Source organism: Mya arenaria, chromosome 17 (assembly GCF_026914265.1).
Source record: "Mya arenaria isolate MELC-2E11 chromosome 17, ASM2691426v1".
Lineage (NCBI taxonomy): Eukaryota > Metazoa > Mollusca > Bivalvia > Myida > Myidae > Mya > Mya arenaria.
In genome coordinates this window covers 4,185,677-4,208,384 of record NC_069138.1, presented here as the reverse complement: position 1 = coordinate 4,208,384, position 22,708 = coordinate 4,185,677, and the positions used below count along the sequence as shown (strand labels likewise).

The following is a 22,708-nucleotide window of genomic DNA, read 5'->3' as shown; positions in this document are numbered from 1 at the left end:
GGCTGTTGTTACTCCTTTCATTTGTATATTGAGTTACAACCTTCTTGCACAAAGCCCACGATACACATACTGTATAAAAAGAATGTCGCGGTCAATAAATGTTAGAGTTCCCGCCTTTGGACGCTAAGTGAGATAAACGTCACCAAGTGTTTAACAAATGTAATACCGGAATCAAGTTATTCTTTTAGGGACCAACAAACTAACGACGCTAAGTGAGATGAACGTCACCAAGTGTTTAACAAGTGTAATACCGGAATCAAGTTATTCTTTCAGGGACCAACCAACTAACGACGCTAAGTGAGATAAACGTCACCAAGTGTTTAACAAATGTAATACCGGAATCAAGTTATTCTTTCAGGGACCAACCAACTAACGACGCTAAGTGAGATAAACGACACCAAGTGTTTAACAAATGTAATACCAGAATCAAGTTATTCTTTCAGGGACCAACCAACTAACGACGCTAAGTGAGATAAACGTCACCAAGTGTTAAACAAATGTAAATTAGATCCTGATGAAGTTGCTAACTCATAGAACTTAATAAATAAAAAGTTTTTACAACTGGCATATATTCTACTGATAGTTTATACAATAAATTGCCGTGTTACTTTATCAACTGTTACTTGTTTGTGTTATAATGTTAATACTATGATTGATGCGATTTCATTTTAAATTCGTGTTATAAACTTACTATTGATTGTTTTTCAGAGCAGGTATCTTTCGTCAATCCATTAATCATCATATTCATGTGTTGTACCTATTGTCTGTAAATTTTGTAATAAAATATTGTTTAAACTAATGCAGTGTTGTGGATGATACAGTTTCTAGATTACAAACACATTTATTTTCTGTGTCTTGTCATATAGTATTTCTATAACATGTTTGAATATTACAGCATGTGTGTTTATTTCATGTCACATGCTCATATTTAGTTGTGTGCCTACTTTAAAACTTACTTGGAATTACTAGCCTGTTAAATCCTTCGAACACTTTGTAAGAGTTGTTATTATAGTTGTATTAAACATATTTTTTTTCCAATTATTTAATTATGTTAAAACGACAAAACATACGCAATGGTGAAAACAGTTTTTAAACCCTTGGCAAACGATTAACGAAGTAACCAAGAATGTTTAGTGTAATCGGCTTTATTCATAAGTCGGTGCAATGCAAATATAAATAGTAAAAGGATGCATGCCAAAATCTGCAAAATCAAGTCTAGAAAAGCACAATCGATGAATGAGCAAGAGACAAAAGCTTTAATAATAAGGTAAAGTATTAGAATGTTGTTAATCAAAATGTTATAACATACGTAATAGTCAATTAATAAAATGCTAATCAATTAATTGATTTAATATTGGCCGAGTTATTTGCCTTCAGTCATGTGTATTGCCATTTGCTCTCGGGCTCAAGACAATACAGCTAACCTCCGACAAATAACTATGCCAATATGAAATCACATAATAATAACTTTGTATTTATATTATCAACTTTTTATATATTATGCACAATAACACTATGTTATTAGACATAGTCTTATAATTTGATTTGTTTTTATTATCAACTGCTCAGGGATCGACGTTGAAGTTTTGAGAGCTTGACAAGTTGAAAGTACCAAGACTGTACCTAACAATCCTTGATAAACATACCAAGTTTTTTTATATATAGTATGTATGCACTGTGCTGTTTGTGGAGTTTTGTGCTGTTCTTCCATGTTTCTTGTTTGTGATATTTTGTTTGTTTTTGTGTTCTATGTCGTTTACCCAGTACCATTAAATCGGGTATATGTTTAACCTTTTTGCTACTGAGCTTGTTTCTGTAGTTTTTTAACATAAGTATTACTAAACCATAAACTAGACCAAAGTGTAAAACACCTTATACCGATAATGCAAATGAGCGATATATTGCATAGCATTGAGCGTTAATATCAAACCCTGCTGTTGATCTGGGAGTAATAAAGATTTCTGAGTCTAGGTGCAAATATACTGACATTCAACAGTTAGGCAACAATTAATTTCAGTGAAATAAGTTATGCATGGCTTATGTAATCCATCGTTATAAATTATAATATTTTCTTCATTATCTCTTTCTATGCGACGCGCATTAGAGCACACACTATGAAACAGTACGCAGTCTGCTGTAAGTATATAATTACCGTGGTAATGTTGTGGAATACTCCGGAATTTTAGGTCCAAAAATTGCGGTGCGTTGGTAAAGTGTATATATATTTGTCTTCATGACGAAAGAAAGCTTATGAATACTTATGTGCATTTTTCAATTATATCTATACTTTTATTCCGTCTGCAATGATGAAATTGAGTGGATTTGGCAGTGATGCCATGAATAAGTAGTGAATGTATTATGACGTGTTATTTATTCATGTAAAGGGTTAATAGATACGGGGGATGGACAGAAACAGTCACGTGACCACAAATGCAAACGCAAGTACGAAGTAGTATTATGGCTCAATTGATCGTAAATCCAGGTAAGTTTCCTATCGATATTTTTTTTACACGCGAGAGATCCTTAAAGTGACATAGCGCAAAAAGAATGCACTGTTTTGTTTTTCGATCGGTTTATTGGTCACCATTCATGTTTGCATAGTTTCCAAGAACTCTTCAATAAAAATAGTGTTCAGGAATCAAAGAAAATATATTAGATGGCAAACACTGACAAACGACAACAACCACGAACTTTCATCAGTTTGAAGAAGTACTTTAGTTCTTGGCTGAAATTAAGAATTTGAGTAATGCGGAGTTTTTATCCTACTGAAAATTTCAGGTAGTAATAACAAAAGTGGCCTATCAGCAAAAATGATTTTCAACTGTATTGAACAGTTTTTTTACTAACACGTTAATAACAATGCGATCTTCAACTGATTTGGAGCGTTCATAAAAATTAAAGAATGACTTTTAATTTCATGATACAGTTGAACAGTTTAATCCGAAATCGTAGGGACCGAACAAATTACTTCGGAATAGCGATGTTTTAGATTAACAATTTTCCGCAAATGACAGCGTTTGCGAATTAAAGATGACGTGAAATACTTAGTCGTAAAGATTGCAATGTCGGTTACACGTAACTAATACAATAAACTCGGTTTGAGTTATCTTCTTATACAAAAGTAATTGTTGTAATTTAGTGTTTAGTGTTTAATAATTGAGCCGATGCCTGGGTGCATTCGCAGTATGGTGTGGAAATCTATGATACGATCGAGTTCGAAATAAGAATTGATAAACAGGTGTGAAAAACCAAATCGGACCGTAATTTTTACTTCGAAATAGCAATTATTTCGGAATAGAGATTTCGGAATAAAGACAAAAAAAAAATAGTTAAACTAAGAAGGTGTAAAATCGGGGCCGAAAAATAATTTAGGAATAGCGATAATGTCGGATAAACGGTGTTCGGAATAGCGGTGTTCAACTGTATATATTTTTTACAAACATGGCAATGGTAATGTGGTTCTATCCCTTACCATATACCAATGAGAATTTGCAGATTAAGAAATGTTTGGCCATAAACAATATTATTGTGTACATTGTTTTTTAAGTTCACTGAACAAATCAATGTATTTCTTTGTTTAATGCGTAATACGTCATCCTTATTAATATAAAGTATTATTTTGACGAAGTTTGAAACAAAGTAAAATAAATCAATACTCGAAATGAAGTTGATTCGATAATTGTATTTAAACAACTTGAAACGTACTAATTACTCATTACTTAAACTGTTATCAACTGAGCACCATTCACATGATATCATGCATTGTTCTTTTATCTTCGTCGATATCTCGTAATGTCCCCCTTATGTACGAACGCAATAGATAAAAGATAGTAAGGATTATTTTCTGATGCGCTGTACATTGTGTTCAAAGGGTTGAATCAGTGAAATCAAACTAATTTTCATCGTTTAAACACAACTAATCAATTGTTCGTGTTTACTACGCAGTTGATTTTGGACAGTTTGTGCGCGCCACTCAAATAGGCTGAGGATTCTACCGCTGTACATTTCCTTTTACGACAATTATCTGCCTGCAAAAGCACGATTGCTGTACCTCTATCTGCATTTGATAATCAATCCATTTCGTGATTTTCAAGTGTGAACCAACTATCAACTTTCAATTGTGTTAGTTTTTCGCAACGGGACACGATTTGCACGAGAAACCTACGTGCATTCCTTTCTTTCCAATTCAGAACACGATAGCTAAATAATTTAAAAAAAACGGTCAGTAGATTGAACAGGTGATTGTCTTAATTTATCACATGAATAAATCCACAGGGATTCAGTTTAAAGAAAATAAGAACGGCAACACAGAGTAATCATACGTTTTGTCTAGTCTAATTCATAATAATCATCTCAAACATCGTTTCAATATACTCACTATATAACCAGTACATAAAAAAATACCTACTGCCTTTACATCACCATAAGAAGCTTGGCAAAGTGGCAGACGGTAGACATAGTATTGCTTCCTTATCTGTTATGTTGTGATTAATCGATTTTGTGCTGCGTGCTATACCAATCGGCAAATACATCAGTTTTAGTAAATCTATAATATACCATAAATAGTTTTAATATTGTGGATTTTCAATGAACGATACCTTTCCTTAGTTTTAAAAAAACAACACATAAACGATCTCGTATGTGCTAACTGTTTTACCAATGCTTGATAACTGAAAGCAGTAATGATGTGATACATAATTGTGCTATAATATTTTTGGGCCATGGAATGAAATATGTTGCGTTTGATCTAGTAATAATATAAACTTTTTTTACGTCGTTTTCTATTATTCTGTGGGGGGAATGTTTTGTGGAAGAGGAGTTATTTATTATCAGTATTGGGCTACTTCCTGTAAGTCCTTGGAGATTAGTTAACGAGAAGAGAAAGTAGATGGATTTTCATTTGCTAAGTACTCAATACTTTTTTCCTATCTGCGTTAATTAAGGAATTATCTTTCAAACGTTCTGCTTATATTTGATTTCAAATTGCAAACATACTTTGATTGAACAAAAATATGACATCGGCATTTCATTTGCATAGAACAAATCTTATACACAAAGCCATATTATATTTCTAGTAAAACAGTGTTATAATAATGATTGACGGTACAGAAACATACAAGGTAACAAGCTAGTACACCGAGGGCTCAGTGTAAGGCTGTTGTTACTCCTTTCATTTGTATATTGAGTTACAACCTTCTTGCACAAAGCCCACGATACACATACTGTATAAGAAAATGTCGCTGTCCATAAATGTTGGAGTTCCCGCCTTTGGACGCTAAGTGAGATAAACGTCACCAAGTTAACAAATGTAATACCAGAATCAAGTTATTCTTTCAGGGACCAACCAACTAACGACGCTAAGTGAGATAAACGTCACCAAGTGTTTAACAAATGTAATACCGGAATCAAGTCATTCTTTCAGGGAACAACCAACTAACGACGCTAAGTGAGATAAACGTCACCAAGTGTTTAACAAATGTAATTCCAGAATCAAGTTATTCTTTCAGGGACCAACCAACTAACGACGCTAAGTGAGATAAACTTTACCAAGTGTTTCTCAAATGTTATACCAGAATCAAGTTATTCTTTCAAGGACTAACCAACTAACGACACTAAGTGAGATAAACGTCATCAAGTGTTTAACAAATGTAATACCAGAATCAAGTTATTCTTTCAGAGACCAAACAACTTACGACGCTAAGTGAGATAAACGTCACCAATTGTTTAACAAATGTAATACCAGAATCAAGTTATTCTTCCAGGGACCAACCAAATAACGACGCTAAGTGAGATAAACGTCGTCAAGTGTTAAACAAATGTAATACCAGAATCAAGTTATTCTTTCAGGGAACAACCAACTAACGACGTTTAGTGAGATAAACGTCACCAAGTGATTAACAAATGTAATACCAGAATCAAGTTATTCTTTCAGGGACCAACCAACTTACGACGCTAAGTGAGATAAACGTCACCAAGTGTTTAACAAATGTAATACCAGAATCAAGTTATTCTTTCAGGGACCAACCAACTAACGACGCTAAGTGAAATTAACGTCACCAAGTGTTTAACAAATGTAATACCAGAATCAAGTTATTCTTTCAGAGACCAAACAACTTACGACGCTAAGTGAGATAAACGTCACCAATTGTTTAACAAATGTAATACCAGAATCAAGTTATTCTTTCAGGGACCAACCAAATAACGACGCTAAGTGAGATAAACGTCACCAAGTGTTTAACAAATGTAATACCAGAATCAAGATATTCTTTCAAGGACCAACCAACTAACGACGCTAAGTGGGATAAACGTCACCAAGTGTTGAACAAATGTAATATCAGAATCAAGTTATTCTTTCAGTGACCAACCAACTAACGACGCTAAGTGAGATAAACGTCACCAAGTGTTTAGCAAATGTAATACCAGAATCAAGTTATTCTTTCAAGGACTAACCAACTAACGACACTAAGTGAGATAAACGTCATCAAGTGTTTAACAAATGTAATACCAGAATCAAGTTATTCTTTCAGGGACCAACCAACTAACGACGCTAAGTGAGATAAACGTCACCAAGTGTTTAACAAATGTAATACCAGAATCAAGTTATTCCTTCAGGGACAAACCAATTTTGCAGCATGAATCACAATCTGTGAGTTGTTCCTCAGTGCCAGTTCTTACCAACAGTGATGAATGCAAAGTTGGCGATGTAGAATATGCGACTATTGATGAGTATGAGGTTCTTGGAATGCGTTTGCCAAACCTGTATAATGAGTTCGAAGATTCACACGTCGGTAGAATGGAAACAACATATTCGAAAACGAATACGTCTGATGATTATTTGCAACCGCAAATGCGGAAAAACAGATCGGATGCAAATAACGAGCTTGATGGCGATGGCTACTTACACCCGGTGTGAAGAGAATCGTCATTGGAAACTATTTAAAGTAGATCCTGATGAAGTTGCTAACTCATAGAACTTAATTATTAAGATGTTTTTACAAGTGGCATATATTCTACTTATAATTTATATAATATATATCAGTGTTACTTCATCAAATGTTACTTGTTTATGTTATAATGTTAATACTATGATTGGTGCGATTTCATTTTAAATTCGTGTTACAAACTTGCAATTGATTGTTGTCCGAAACAGGCATCTTTCGTCAATCCATTAATCATCATATTCATGTGTTGTATCTACTGTCTGTAAATTTTGTAATAAAATATTGTTTAAACTAATGCAGTGTTGTGGATGATACACTTTCTAGATTATAAACACATTTATTTTCTGTGTCTTGTCATATAGTATTTCTATAACTTGTTTGAATATTACAGCATGTGTGTGTATTTCATGTCACATGTTCATATTTAGTTGGTGCCTTCTTTAAAACTTACTTGGAATTACTAGCCTGTTAAATCCTTCGAACACTTTGTAAGGGTTGTTATTATAGTTGAATTAAATCTAGTAATTGGTTGCGTTTTTTTCAATTATTTAATTATGTTAAAACGACAAAATTTACGGCAATAGTGAAAACTGTTGGCAAACGATTAACGAAATTACCAAGAAATGATATGCTTCCTTAAAATGTATAGTGTAATCGGCTTTATTCATAAGTCGGTGCAATGCCACTCTAAATAGTAAAAGGGTGCATGCCAAAATCTGCAAAATCCAGTCTAGAAAAGCACAATTGATGAATGAGCAAGGGACAATACCTTTAATTATAAAGTAAAGTATTAAAATGTTTTTAATCAAAATGGTATAACAAACGTAATAGTCAATTAATAAAATGCTAATCAATTAATTATTTGCCTTCAGTCATCTGTATTGGCATTCGCCCTCGGGCTCAGGACAATCCAGCTGACCTCCGGCAAATCACTGTACCAATATGAAATCACATAAATAATAGTTCTTGTTTGTGATTTTTGTTTTGTTTATGTGCTCTATGTCTTTGGCGTTTACCCAGTGCCATTAAATCGGGTTTATGTTAAATCTTTTTGCTACTGAGCTTGTTTCTGTAATTTTTCACATAAGTATTACTTGACTAGACCAAAGTGTAAAACACTTTATACCAAAAATGCACATGATCGATATATTGCATAGCATTAGCGTTAATGTCGAATCCTGCTTTCGACCTGGGAGTAATAATGATTACTGAGCCTCAGTGCTGATACAATGATATTAAAAAGAAAGACAACAGCTAATTTTAGTGAGAAAAATTATGTATAGCTTATGTACTCCATTGCTACTAAATATTCTGTTTTCCTTAGCTTTCTTGATACAACGCCATCTGGGAACAAACAATGAATTAATACACTGTATGTTGAAAATATTTTCTCATCGTGTAAATTTATGGAATACACCGGTATTTGGCAAATGTTTCGGTGCTTTTGCACATGTTGAAATATATTTGGCTTCATTAAAAAGAAAGCTTATTAATACTTATGTGCATATTTTAATTATATTTCAACTTTCAGTCCGTCTGCAATAATGCAATTGAGTGGATTTGCCAGGGATGGCATGTATTAGTAGTGCATGTACTGTATGTCGTGTCAATAGTTCATGTTAAGGGTGAATGGATAATTAACCAATAAAATGATGGAACTCAGTCCGTAGAAGGCCTAATTTCTTAGTAACTTCACTTGAACTATTATTCTTCTTTTGGATTTACGACTACTGTTTACCATCTTTGATATATAATGCACGTCTCGATTTTGAAAACTTGATTGATCCGTGTATACCGCAATTGAATCGATTGCTTTTATTTAATATACATGTTCAGATCATGCATTCTAATTATTTTATTTTTCGTAAATTCCAATATGGCTGCTGACTATTTTGACCGATGTTAGAAATAATACATGACCTGACCTGTATTCGTTCACAACACAACCGAATTTTTTTAGAATCTTCACTAACCGCCATGTACACGTCATGTTAAGTGCATCCATTTGGATGAAAGGTTTAAAATCGAACATCATTGACCCTATAACGTTTCAACAATGAAAATTTCAACATTATATATTTTGGAAACTCTTTTGGGGAGGATAAATAACTTGATTTTCCTGAAACGGTTATTATTGGCCTTAAATAAGAGGTAAAATGATATCTTTATAACAATCTGTGCCTATTTAGTGCCTTAAAATTGAAACAAAAACAAAAGCTAATTGATGGCAAACACTAACCAATCCTTCGTCACTATGGATAAGTATTTCAGTACTAAGCTGACGAATTGAAAATATGGGTAATGCGGCGTTTTCATCTTGCTGAAAATTCCAGGTTTAGTTAAAACAGAGTTGCATAGCCGCAACATTGATATATTTACCGATACGTTAAAAACAATTTGAAGTTCAACGGAATCGGAAAGGTGCAGCAAAATTAATATTTATATGTAAAACTACAGAATTTCGCCCAGTAGCTAAAAGTTTAAACATAAACCCCTTTTTAAACGCACAGGGGTAAACGCCAACGACATAGAACACAAAAACGAAGAAAATCACACACATGAAACAAAAGCAAAAAATCTCCACCAACAACACAATGCATTCATACTCTATAAAAACTAAATGCGTTCATCACGGATTGTTAGGTACCGCCTTGGAACAGTCAGTAAAATGTTAATTTACTGGGGGGTTTAAACCAAGCCATGTCTTTCAATTTTATTATTATATATATTTTATACAAACAAGTTCATGACAATGTGATTCTGGTCCTTATCATACACCAATAAGAATAAGTAGATTTAGAATAGTTTGACAATGAACAAGAGTATTTTGTAAAAAAAAAATAAAGTTTATTTAAAAGTTCGATGTATTTTCTTGTATAATGTGTAATCCGGCAATCTTTTTCAATATAAAAAAATTCCTTTACGGAGTTTCAAACAAAAGATGACAAAACCTAAAATGAAATAGATTCGTATTAATTTTGACAACTTAATTACTCATTACTTAAACTGTTATCAACTGAGCATCATTCACATGATATCATGCATTGTTTCTTTATCTGCTTCAATATCTCGTAATGTCCGCCGTTGGTACGAACGCAATAGATAAAATATTAATATATTATTTCCTACTATGATGTACATTGTGGTAAAGGGATGAATCAGTGAAATCCAACCTAATTGCATTGTTTCAAACACAACTCATTAGCTGTTCATGTTTACTACGCAGCTGGTTTCGGACAGTTTGTGCGCGCCACCCTAAATTGGCTGAGGATTCTACCATTGTACATCTGCTTTCGCGAACATTTTCAACTTGCAAAATCACGATTGCTATACCTATTGCGAAGCGTTAACTGCTTAGTAACTTCACTTGAACCATAATTCCTGTTTTAGATTAACGACTAATGTTGACCATGCTTGATTAAAATAGTGCACATCTCGATTTTGAAAACTTGTTTGACCGGTGTGTACCGTATGATTAAATCGATTGCTTTAATGTATACATGTTAAGTGAATACATTCTAATTAAATGTTGTTATTGTCACACAATCGAAATATATTCAAAATCTTCTTTATCGGTCATGTATATGTCATGTTAACCTCAAAGTGTGTTCACATCATAGCGTTTCCATAGTGTGGTTTCATTTGTTTGCAAAATCAGCAAATACATGCGTTTTGCCAAGCACAAAACAATATAATATATACACAAATGGTCACACAGAAGAACCATTAAACATATTTATATCTGACGATTATATACAAAATATATGGATATCAATAAATAAAGCAATACATTTCATCAAATCAAGAAGCGACGATAGCGAGAGCTTCAGTACGCTTCTTCATGGCATTGAATATAAATTTGAAAGATTTCTAATATTCCGACTGTTATTACTTGACATGATGGCTACAATTCATTTATAGCATTAAAAGATCGATTCAGGCTAAATTCAGTTCTCAGGTCAGTATATAGAGGACAAATACACAAAACTGGTACAACTAAAATGTCAAATAATAGCAGCTTAGTTTTTACATCCAGTAAAACTCTGCTAAATAAAGATAAGAGATTGTTATAAGTTGTTAATGCTTCTTCAACTATGAATATTTCGACATTATATATTTTGGAAACTCGTTGTGTTAGTATAAATATTTCGCTTTTTCAAAACCGGTTATTTGGCTATTGATAAAGACGTAAATTGATATCTTTATAACAATTTGTACTATTTAGTGCATTGAAATTGAAAGAAAAAAACATACAGAATTTCATTGATGACAAACACTGGCGACAAACGTCAACAGCCATTATTTATGTACCGAGCCTTCTTCAGCTTTAAGAAGTACTTCAGTACTTGGCTGAAATTAAGAATTTAAGTAATGCGGCGTGTTCGCCCTGCTGAATAATCCAGATAGTAATAACAAAAGTTGCAAAGTCCCAAAATTGATTTTCAACTGTATTTTATAGATTATTAATAACAAGTTAATAACAATGCGGTCTTTAACTGATTTGAAACAGTGCAAGAAAATCAAACAATGACTTTCGATTTTATTATATATATATCGTTTATTATAAACATTGCACATCTCGATTTTGAAAACTTGATTGACAGGCGTATACCACATAATTTAATCGATTGCTTTTATTTATACAAGTTACAGTTTTTTGTAATAACAAGTTAAAAACAATGCGATCTTCAACTGATTTGGAGCGGTGCAGCAAAATCAAACGATCACTTTCAATTGTGTTATATTGGTTTATATCAAACATGGTAATGTTAATGTTATTCTAGTCATAATCATATACCAATGAGCATAAGCAGATTAGGAATTGTTTGACAATAAACAAGATTATTGTGTACATTGTTTTTAAGTTCATTTAAAAAATCCATATTTTTTTGTATAATGTGTAATCCGGCAACCTTTTTTAATATCAAATTTCATGTTGACGGAGTTTGAAACAAAGAAAAAGAAAACAATGCTGAAAATGAACTTGATTCGATGTATTTACTTAAACAACCTGAAACGTACTTATTACTCATTACTTCAACTTTCATCAATTGAGCATCATTCACATGATATCATGCATTGTTCTTTTATCTTCGTCAATATCTCGTAATGATCACCGTTTGTACGAACGCAATAGATAAAAGATAGCAAAGATTATCTTCTACTGTGCTGTACAGTGTTCAAAGGGTTGAATCAGTGAAATTCAACCTAATTGCATTGTTTGGCTGAGCATTCTAACGCTGAACATTTCCTTTCGCGAAAATTTCCTATCCTCAAAAGCACGATTGTTATACCTCAGTCTGCAATTGTTAATAAACCCATTTCGTGATTTTCAAGTGTTACTTCCAACCATCAACTTTCAATCGTGTTAGTTTTTCGCAACAAGACACGATTTGCACAAGAAACCTACCTTCGTTTTTTTCTTTCCAATTCAGATCGATAGTTGAAAAATTTCACAAAACCGGTTCGTAGACTGAGCAGGTGATTGTCATAATTAATTACATGAATAAACCCAGAGGATTCAGTTCAAAGGAAAAAAAGATGGCGGCGCTATTAACGCAGAGTACTCATATGTTTTGTCTACTTCATTTATGAATAAACTTCTGCTACTGCTACTGCTACTGCTACTGCTGCTACTACTACTACTACTACTACTACTACTACTACTACTACTATTACTACTACTACTACTACTACTACTACTACTACTACTACTACTACTACTACTACTACTACTACTACTACTACTACTACTACTACTACTACTACTACTACTACTACTACAACAACTACTATTAATTCTACTAGTACCACCACCACTACCACTACTACTACTACTACTACTACTACTATTACTGCGACTACTATTACAGCGGCTACTACTACTACTACTACTACTACTACTACTACTACTACTACTACTACTACTACTACTACTACTACTACTACTACTACTACTACTACTACTACTACTACTCCTACTACTACTACTACTACTACTGCTGCTGCTGCTGCTGCTGCTGCTGCTGCTGCTGCTGCTGCTGCTGCTGCTGCTGCTGCTGCTGCTGCTGCTACTACTACTACTACTACTACTACTACTACTACTACTACTACTACTACTACTATTATTGCTACTACTGCTGCTGCTGCTACTGCTACTGCTACTGCTTTTACGCCTTAAATCAGGTAAAAATCTGGGTCGAACGTTGATTAGGAATTTTATCTTTTAAAAGCAAAAAATGCGTGATACCTTTTGCTTTATAAATATAAATGTTGCAAGATAACTTTGTTATCGGTCAGTACGGCTCTCGTTGTGAACGACAGAGGAGGGAGTTTAACAGGTAAGCAAAATGTTTAATATTCGTAACAAATAAGAGTTTAAAAGAATTTGATAGCTTGCGTGTGACCCGATACGTTAGCATTACAAGAAATTCGCGTCATTACATTTTAACAGGTTGGTTTTCTTGATTCGTATTCATTGTTCTCGTTAATTCTAACAAACGTTCGTCACAAAACGGTGAAAATTCTAGTTTCCTAACGTGGTAAGTTGCTAACACAGGTAAAATGCGGGGACAACTGATGCCGATCATGATAAGCTGCTAACACAACAACAATACAATTCCAATCCTAGGAGCCGAACATGGTAAGTTGCTAACACAGGTATAATACAAGGACAACCCATGTAGCCGAACATGATAAATGCTAACACAGGTACTATACGGGGACAATACTAGTAGTTGAACATGGTAAATTGCTTACAAAGAAACATTACGGGACATTTCAAGTAGCCGAATATGGTAATGGGCTAACACAGGTACAATACAGGGACAATCCGAGTAGCCGAACATGGTAAGTGGCTAACACAGGTCAAATACAGGGAAAATCTGAGTAGTTAAGCATGTATACAAAATGTTTAAAGGCACACTGAATTAGATCAAAAATCCTAAAAGATAGTTAAATACTTATGTGAAAAACTACAGAAATAAGCTCAAAAGCCAAAAGTTTAAACATAAACCAAGTTTAATGGCACTGGGTAAACGCAAAAAAACAACAACACAAACACAAAAAATCACAAACAAGAAACATGGAACACTTAATAAAAACGGCTTTGCACACTTTCTTTCCAACTGTTGTTGTTGTTGTTGTTGTTGTTTTGGTAAAAGTATAGATTTGAAGTAATATAATCAATATCAGTGATAACACGGAGACATTGTGACCAACTTGATTAAATACTAAAAAATGACATTTTTTGCATAATTTCAGAATATGGGCTGTAACTCTGAGGGCCAGCAGGTGATGTCCCTGAGACTATCTAGAGTTCTAAGGGACATTGGTATCACCAGACAGATGGTTCTCCGTAGGAGGAGCACACATCTGGTGAAGGAGAAGATAAGAAGTGTTATGAGCTTAATAAGCAAAACTGATAGTTTTAACGCGTTTTTCTTCGGTAGCCAATCGGAAGGGACAACGACTCTAGGCATGAATTCAGACTTAGATATGTTAACATCTGGAAACCGTATTCGTGTGATGAAAGACTGGGATGACTGGGAACGAGGGAAGTTATGTGTTTTTATAATAAAAAACGATCGTTCTCCGCCCCAGCACTGCTGTCTGCAGGCCGCAAGACCTGACTGCCCTTTGCCTTTCACACGGGAAAGGATGCCAGCAACATGTGATATGCAGGCGACAGTGGACGGCAGGGTGCTACTGCCAAATACTTGGATGGACGATGAGCTAAAGAAGGTCTTTGGTCGATTATTTTGGAAACAAGGGCCATCAAGAAGTGCTAACAAAGAAACAGATCACATATTCGCATTTAGCTACAATGGAGATATTTTAGAATGCAATTTTCTATTCACAAGACCAAAGCCTGGTCACTGGCCCAGACCTGCCATTCTCACAGAGGCACGTCAGTGTGAAATATTCCTCGTCCCACAGGGACACGCTGAGAGTGATCAGTCAAAACTGGAATGGAGATTCTCTACGTCACTGATTGAAAGACTGCTCATGTTTGATCTCAATATTTTGCAAATACAGGTTTATACATTTCTAAAAATCTTACGAAAGACTTTCTTTAAACCGTTAGTTGGTGATAGACTGAGCACGTTTCATTTCAAAACAGCTTTATTGTTCACCCTTGAGACATACCCAGAAGAAATTTGGCAGGAGCGGTATGTACTGCAGTGCGTTATATATTGTCTCAAAACTCTTAAACGATGGTTCAAACTTCGTTCTTGTCCGCATTACACGATCTCGGGAGTGGATTTGTTTGTTGGAAAACTGCGAAAGTGGGAGTTTCCACCCTTGTTAACCACACTGTCTAAAATGATAGACAACATCATGGACTACGTTTACCAGATAGAAATGGACCAGATAGGGGAGAGGATCAGTGGTGGTCTCAGGCCTGTCATGACAAGGAACAAAACTATTCTAGAAATAGTTGACTGTTGTATCAAATCCTACATTGTCGGAATAATTTTAATATATTGGGAAATGACATCAAAATCGAAAGATGTCTTAGAAGTCCAAGACTTTATCATACGAGTTCTGGAGCTTCTACCTGAAAGCGATATAAGAGAGGAAATACAGCACACAAAAAGGTTTCTATACCAATATATTGCCACCATGGAGACATCCAAGTGTCTGCAAACGCACCAGCTCATTCCACAAGACATTTACCGTTTGTACGAGGCCTCCTTGGATTCGGATCTCACTTCTAGCAGATTGAAGTTGGCATCCATGATGTACTGCAGTGGTCAGTACGAAGAAGCGGAATTCGTGTTGGCCTACACCGAAAGTCTGCTGCATGCTGATGTAATGCAGTTTTGTCCGTATTCGGAACGGTGGTTTGATGTGCCAAATGTGCCAACTGAGAGGTTTCTACAAAAGGCTAATAAACGTCCATTTTTGGAAGTGACACAACGGGATGTTGCATGCAGCGTGCTTTTTAATCCATTAGAAATATGCTGTATACCTGGTGTCCTAGTATACGAGATGCATAGAACGATTAGTCCTGAAGATTTTCACCAGAGACATCCAATGAAAGAACAGTGGATGGACCTTGTAGTGATTGACTCCAAACCATTCATTTTCTACCTGCAGTACCTCACATTCAGACAACTGGGAGAAGAAGAGAGAAGACTGGAAGCACTTCACAAGTTACACAACTACGTTTGTGTTGAGAGTCGATGGTGCGGTCATATAGAGACAGCCCTGCACGTACTTGGTCACTGCTTTGAACTTGAGAACCAATATGATGTAGCATGGACATGCTACAGAAAATCCCTCGAGATCTTCCCTTACAACAACGCAGCCAGGTGGCATATCATGAGACTTATTCAGCAGGCACGGGGAGAACAAGTAGATTAGAAGAACACAGCGTATTACCCTACCTTGGTAGCTTCAATATTCAAAATAACATTTTGAATGTTTGTAGTCTCTATTGCAATTTGTGAATTGTCTGAAGTAAATATTATGAAATTAAGAGAGGTGTTTGAAGTACACCATATAACAAAATTTCGAGAAGTGTCTGAAGTGAACCATATAACATTTTGAGAATTCTCTGAAGTAAACCATATAACATTTTGAGAAGTGTCTGAAGTAAACCATATAACATTTTTGAAAGTGTTTGAAGTAAATCATATAACATTTTGGGAAGTGTGTGAAATAAACCATATAACATTTTGAGAAGTGTGAAGTAAACCATAAAACATTTTGAGAAGTGTGAAGTAAACCATATAACATTTTGAGAAGTGTGAATTTAACCATATAACATTTTGAGAAGTGTGAAGTAGTTCATGTTATATGAGTGCTCGTGGTGACAGAATAACAATAAATGAACTTCACAATAACTATTTATGTTTCCGACAGGATATATATTATATATATGATTGTAATACGAGTTCAGAGACACATTTCAAACCGATTTGCAATTATTCGTAATGAATTGATGCTCGTTACATTTAATAAACAAACAGGTGATTTGTATTTAAGAATTTACATATAACATATAACAGATTTAAGTCTGACCCTGAATAGATTCAGACGATAAAAGTCAATTTAGAGTAAGTCTCCGTAATTGTTTGCATTGCTTTTTATGTTGAGTTTCTATGTTCCGAACAATAAAACATTCGAGTGAAACTTACTGTATACTCTTTTAATTACTGAAATTTTCAGTTATAGTATATGAAGTATTGTAACGGAATATAAACAAAATCATAGCTTATTACCTTCCTGTTTCTACAAGAATCTGTATTGTAAGATAAATTAAAAATTGATTCCTGTTTTACGTGCTTTCGTGCAGTATGAACACTCGAGCGCCATCATGGTCGAAAAAATGATTAAATGAAGGATATTTGTTTACGGATTTAAGATGAAATATCCAATTTCTAGTTGTATTCTGAAAGTTGTGAAAAAATGAATGATAAATTAAACAGGTGAATGAGTCTATAATCATTGCCTATGGAATGAGGACGTATATCTATATACATGTGATAATATCTTAAATTATATTAAAATCAAATTATAAAAAAGTTGTTATGTCTTAAAAGAAAGCAAATAGCCCGTCTCACGTCCGATGTTAGTTAAAAAAAGAGAGAGGCAACTCAGAATATGAGAAATGGCAGACTATGAGACAAGACTGAAAATGAGACAAGAAAGACTATGGAAAAAACGGAATATGAGAAAAGACAGAATATAAGACAGACGGAATTTGAGACATGATAGAATATGAGTCAATACATAATATGAGACAAGACAAACCATGCGGCAACACAAGATAGGCGACAATGAAGGACAACCGACAATACAGGACATGCGACAATACAGGACATGCCACAATACAGTACATGCCATAATACAGGACATGCGCCAATACAGGACATGCCACAATACAGGACATGCGACCATACAGGACATGCCACAATACAGGACATGGCACAATTCAGGACATGCGGTAATACAGGACATGCGACCATATAGGACAACCGAAAATACAGGAAATGTCACAATACATGACATGCGACGATACAGGACATGCCACAATACAGGATATGCGACAAAACAGGACATGTCACAATACAGGACAAGTGACAATACAGGACATGCCACAATACAAAACATGCGACAATACAGGACAACCGAAAATACAGGAGATGCGGTAATACGGGATATGTGACAACACATGACATGCGGCAATACAGGACATTACACAATACAGAACATACGACAATACAGGACAGGCGACAATACAAGACCTGCGACAATACAGGACATGAACAATACAGGACATGCGACAATACAGGACATGCGACAATAAAGGACAGGCGACAATACAAGACATGGACAATACAGTACATGAGACAATACAGGACATGCGACAATACAGGACATACTACAAGACATAATACAGGACATAATACAATACAGGACATGTGACAAACAGGACATGATACAGGACATGCGACATCAGAGAACAAACGACAATATAGGACAAATGACAATACAGGACAAACGACAATACAGGACATGCGACACTAGAGAACAAACGACAATACAGGACATGCGACAATACAGGACAAACGACAATACAGGACATGCGACAATACAGGACATGCGACAATACAGGACATGCGACAATACAGGACAAACGACAATACAGGACAAATGACAATACAGGACAAACAACAATACAGGACATGCGACAATACAGGACATGCGACAATACAGGACATGCAACAATACAGGACAAATGACAATAAAGGACAAACGCAAAACAGGACATGCGACAATACAGGACATGCGACAATACAGGACATGCGACAATACAGGACAGATAACAATACAGGGCAGACGACAATACAGGACATGCGACAATACAGGACAAACGGCAATACAGGACATGCGACAATACAGGACACGCGACAATACAGTACATGCGACAATACAGGACAAACGACAATACAGGACAAATGACAATACAGGACAAACGACAATACAGGACATGCAACAATATAGGACATGCAACAATACAGGACATGCAACAATACAGGACATGCAACAATACAGGACAAATGACAATACAGGACAAACGACAATACAGGACATGCAATAATACAGGACAAATGACAATACAGGTCATGCAACAATACAGGACATGCAACAATACAGGACATGCGACAATACAGGACAAATGACAATACAGGACAAACGACAATACAGGACAAACGACAATACAGGACAAATGATAACACAGGACAAACGACAATACAGGACATGCGACAATACAGGACATGCGACAATACAGGACAAACGACAATACAGGACAAACGACAATACAGGACATGCGACAATACAAGACATGCGACAATACAGGACATGCAATAATACAGGACAAATGACAATACAGGTCATGCAACAATACAGGACATGCAACAATACAGGACATGCGACAATACAGGACAAATGACAATACAGGACAAACGACAATACAGGACAAACGACAATACAGGACAAATGATAACACAGGACAAACGACAATACAGGACATGCGACAATACAGGACATGCGACAATACAGGACAAACGACAATACAGGACAAACGACAATACAGGACATGCGACAATACAAGACATGCGACAATACAGGACATGCGACAATACAGGACAAACGACAATACAGGACAAACGACAATACAGGACATGCAACAATACAGGACAAATGACAATACAGGACAAACGACAATACAGGACAAACGACAATACAGGACATGCAACAATACAGGACAAATGACAATACAGGACAAACGACAATACAGGACAAACGACAATACAGGACATGCGACAATTCAGAAACAAGGACAGTACAGGACATTATATAGGACATGCGACAATTCAAGACAAACGACAATACAGGACAAACGACATTACAGAACATGCGAAAAAAAAGGACTTGCGTCAACCCAGGACATGAAAAAACAGGAAATGCGACAATACAGGACATGCGACAAACATGTCATGATACAATACAGGACATGCGACCATACAGGATATGCGACAATACAGTACAGGTCAAACGACAAATAGGTCATTCGACAATACAAGACATGCGACAATACAGGACATGCGACAATACAGGACATGCGACAATACAGGATATGCGACAATACAGTACAGGTCAAACGACAAATAGGTCATTCGACAATACAAGATATGCGACAATACAGGACATGCGACAATACAGGATATGCGACAATACAGTACAGGTCAAACGACAAATAGGTCATGCGACAATACAAGACATGCGACAATACAAGACATGCGACAATACAGGATATGCGACAATACAGTACAGGTCCAACGACAAATAGGTCATGCGACAATACAAGACATGCGACAATACAAGACATGCGACAATACAGGATATGCGACAATACAGTACAGGTCCAACGACAAATAGGTCATGCGACAATACAAGACATGCGACAATACAAGACATGCGACAATACAGGATATGCGACAATACAGTACAGGTCAAACGACAAATAGGTCATGCGACAATACAAGACATGCGACAATACAAGACATGCGACAATACAGGATATGCGACAATACAGTACAGGTCAAACGACAAATAGGTCATGCGACAATACAGGACATGCGACAATACAAGACATGCGACAATACAGGATATGCGACAATACAGTACAGGTCAAACGACAAATAGGTCATGCGACAATACAAGACATGCGACAATACAAGACATGCGACAATACAGGATATGCGACAATACAGTACAGGTCAAACGACAAATAGGTCATACGACAATACAAGACATGCGACAATACAAGACATGCGACAATACAGGACATGCGACAATACAAGACATGCGACAATACATTATACAATTGCTTCTGAGTTACCTTAATATGTGCTAAGGAATAACACACATTTATTTTCTTTCTTTATAATGTTTTAATGTGTTTCAAAAAATGTCGTCATTAATATTTTAACAAACAAAAAATGTACGATCAATTAAACGCTAATTTAGATCGTTAGTTTGCGTTTTAATATTTTCTGTAGCTCGAAGAGAGATCACCCTTACAGGAGTGTTGCGTTCGGATCAACCGTTTACTTCCCATACACTGTATTGCTAATGAACGACCTGAATTCATCTGGTACAAAATAAAAATGCCCATGTGCGTTTCACTGCATTTTAAGATATCACAGCAATCACATTGCACTTTTAGATATAAACCTTAAAGGATCTTGCTCGTGTTTTGTAAAATTCATTTAATGATGAAATTAATTGTGGCAAATCATTTGGAGTGTTAAGATAGCGACGGTTCGAACGCTTCAAAATGTTGATATATACTCATATAGTGTGTTTGAAGCCCACGACTTTGAATAGCGTTAGTAACGCTCCTTAACAAAGAGTTTACAGGTGTAATAATTCCCCAGCTTTTAAGGGCGATCGGTTTTGTTGTCAGTTTTCAAACCTGGTTCGCTCCCCATTAAAACCGGGATTTACACTTTAATCGAAAACATGAGCGTCATAAAGGTTGTTTATTCTGTGTTTTTATAAACACTGTATTATTTTCACAGTGTATCATCATAATCTTTTCTTCACTCTTTATGAAGTCAAATTGTTAATGTTAGTGTTTATGAGCTACAGCTCATAATGGCAGCTACCTCCACGCAAAAGGCACGGCCTTTGATGTCGCGAGCAGTTGAGCGCTTCCGTGATCCGGCTCCGACTCTTCCGTTGACGAGCTTTCCTTCCTCGACACGGGAAGGGTCCAAACAGCTTCCAAGGCGAATGATAGCTGAAACATACACCAAGCCTATGATAAAATCAAAGCACTGATAGTGCTGAACGGCTTAAGCGATGTTTCCTTCCATGTGATATTCAAAAAAGATCAAATGAATGATAGCATGGCAATCGCGCTTACGTCTGCCCGTCCACACCCACAACCTGCCGACACATCCGCCCGCCCAATCATTAACTCACCACTCAAAACAAACTCACAACCCAACCCACACAGCTTAGTGTTTAAGTGTATACTATGAGTAGCAGAAAAACGGGCATCAGAGCAAAAAGATGGTATTTAGATTCAATATATACTTCTATACTAGTGTGTTCTTCTATTATGCCCATCAACTTTTAAGAGAGCACAATTAACAAAGAGAGTGTAACAAATCAATTACAAGTGTACATAGTTAAACCAATAATCCGTAACAGCACTGTATGAAGAATTATTAGAATGTTCATAAGCATATGACTTAAATATGCAAGGGTGGATTTTTTTTTGTATTTACACACAAAAAGATACAGAGGGAAATGACCCAGCTAAACATGAAGTTGGAGTATGGCTGCCAATATGCGTTTGTAAAATCATAGAGATATATTAATGGATAATGAAATAGGATATAATTATGTTCTATCATCTTACACACAACGCTAGTGGTTAAATTTCGTCTCCATTTAGCTAATTTTGCTGCTATATCAGCGCAGTCGGAAGGGAGAAAACCGGCCTGAATCAATTATGAATTGAACATCTGGATTCCCTCCACTGTAGAATCTTATTTATAGAATTATGTATCAATGAGGGCCTTACGTTACTTTCAATTGGAAGACGTTCACCGTCGAGGGTCATCCCGGTGTACATAGCGAGAGACGGGCAGCGCTCCATCGCAGCCAAGTTCTCCATCTTTAAGGATCGTGAGATTGGTCGCCGAAGTGGTTACAATTTGACACTACCTAACACTAGA

The 22,708-nt window shown here is 35.7% G+C and overlaps 1 protein-coding gene across 2 annotated transcripts; it reads left to right on the top strand.

Moving 5' to 3' along the window:
* Positions 1-13,245: 13,245 nt before the first annotated feature.
* Positions 13,246-17,081, top strand: LOC128224560 (uncharacterized). 2 transcript variants are annotated; one of them, XM_052934443.1, is made up of 3 exons: positions 13,251-13,282; positions 13,501-13,584; positions 14,205-17,081. In XM_052934443.1, the coding sequence occupies exons 2-3, from the start codon at positions 13,582-13,584 to the stop codon at positions 16,308-16,310; spliced, it is 2,109 nt and encodes a 702-aa protein (XP_052790403.1). In that variant the 5' UTR covers positions 13,251-13,282; positions 13,501-13,581; the 3' UTR covers positions 16,311-17,081. The 2 variants fall into 2 exon arrangements, with proteins under 2 accessions (XP_052790404.1, XP_052790403.1); XM_052934444.1 differs by lacking the exon at positions 13,501-13,584 and having other exon boundaries at positions 13,246-13,282.
* The last annotated feature ends 5,627 nt before the right edge of the window (positions 17,082-22,708 follow it).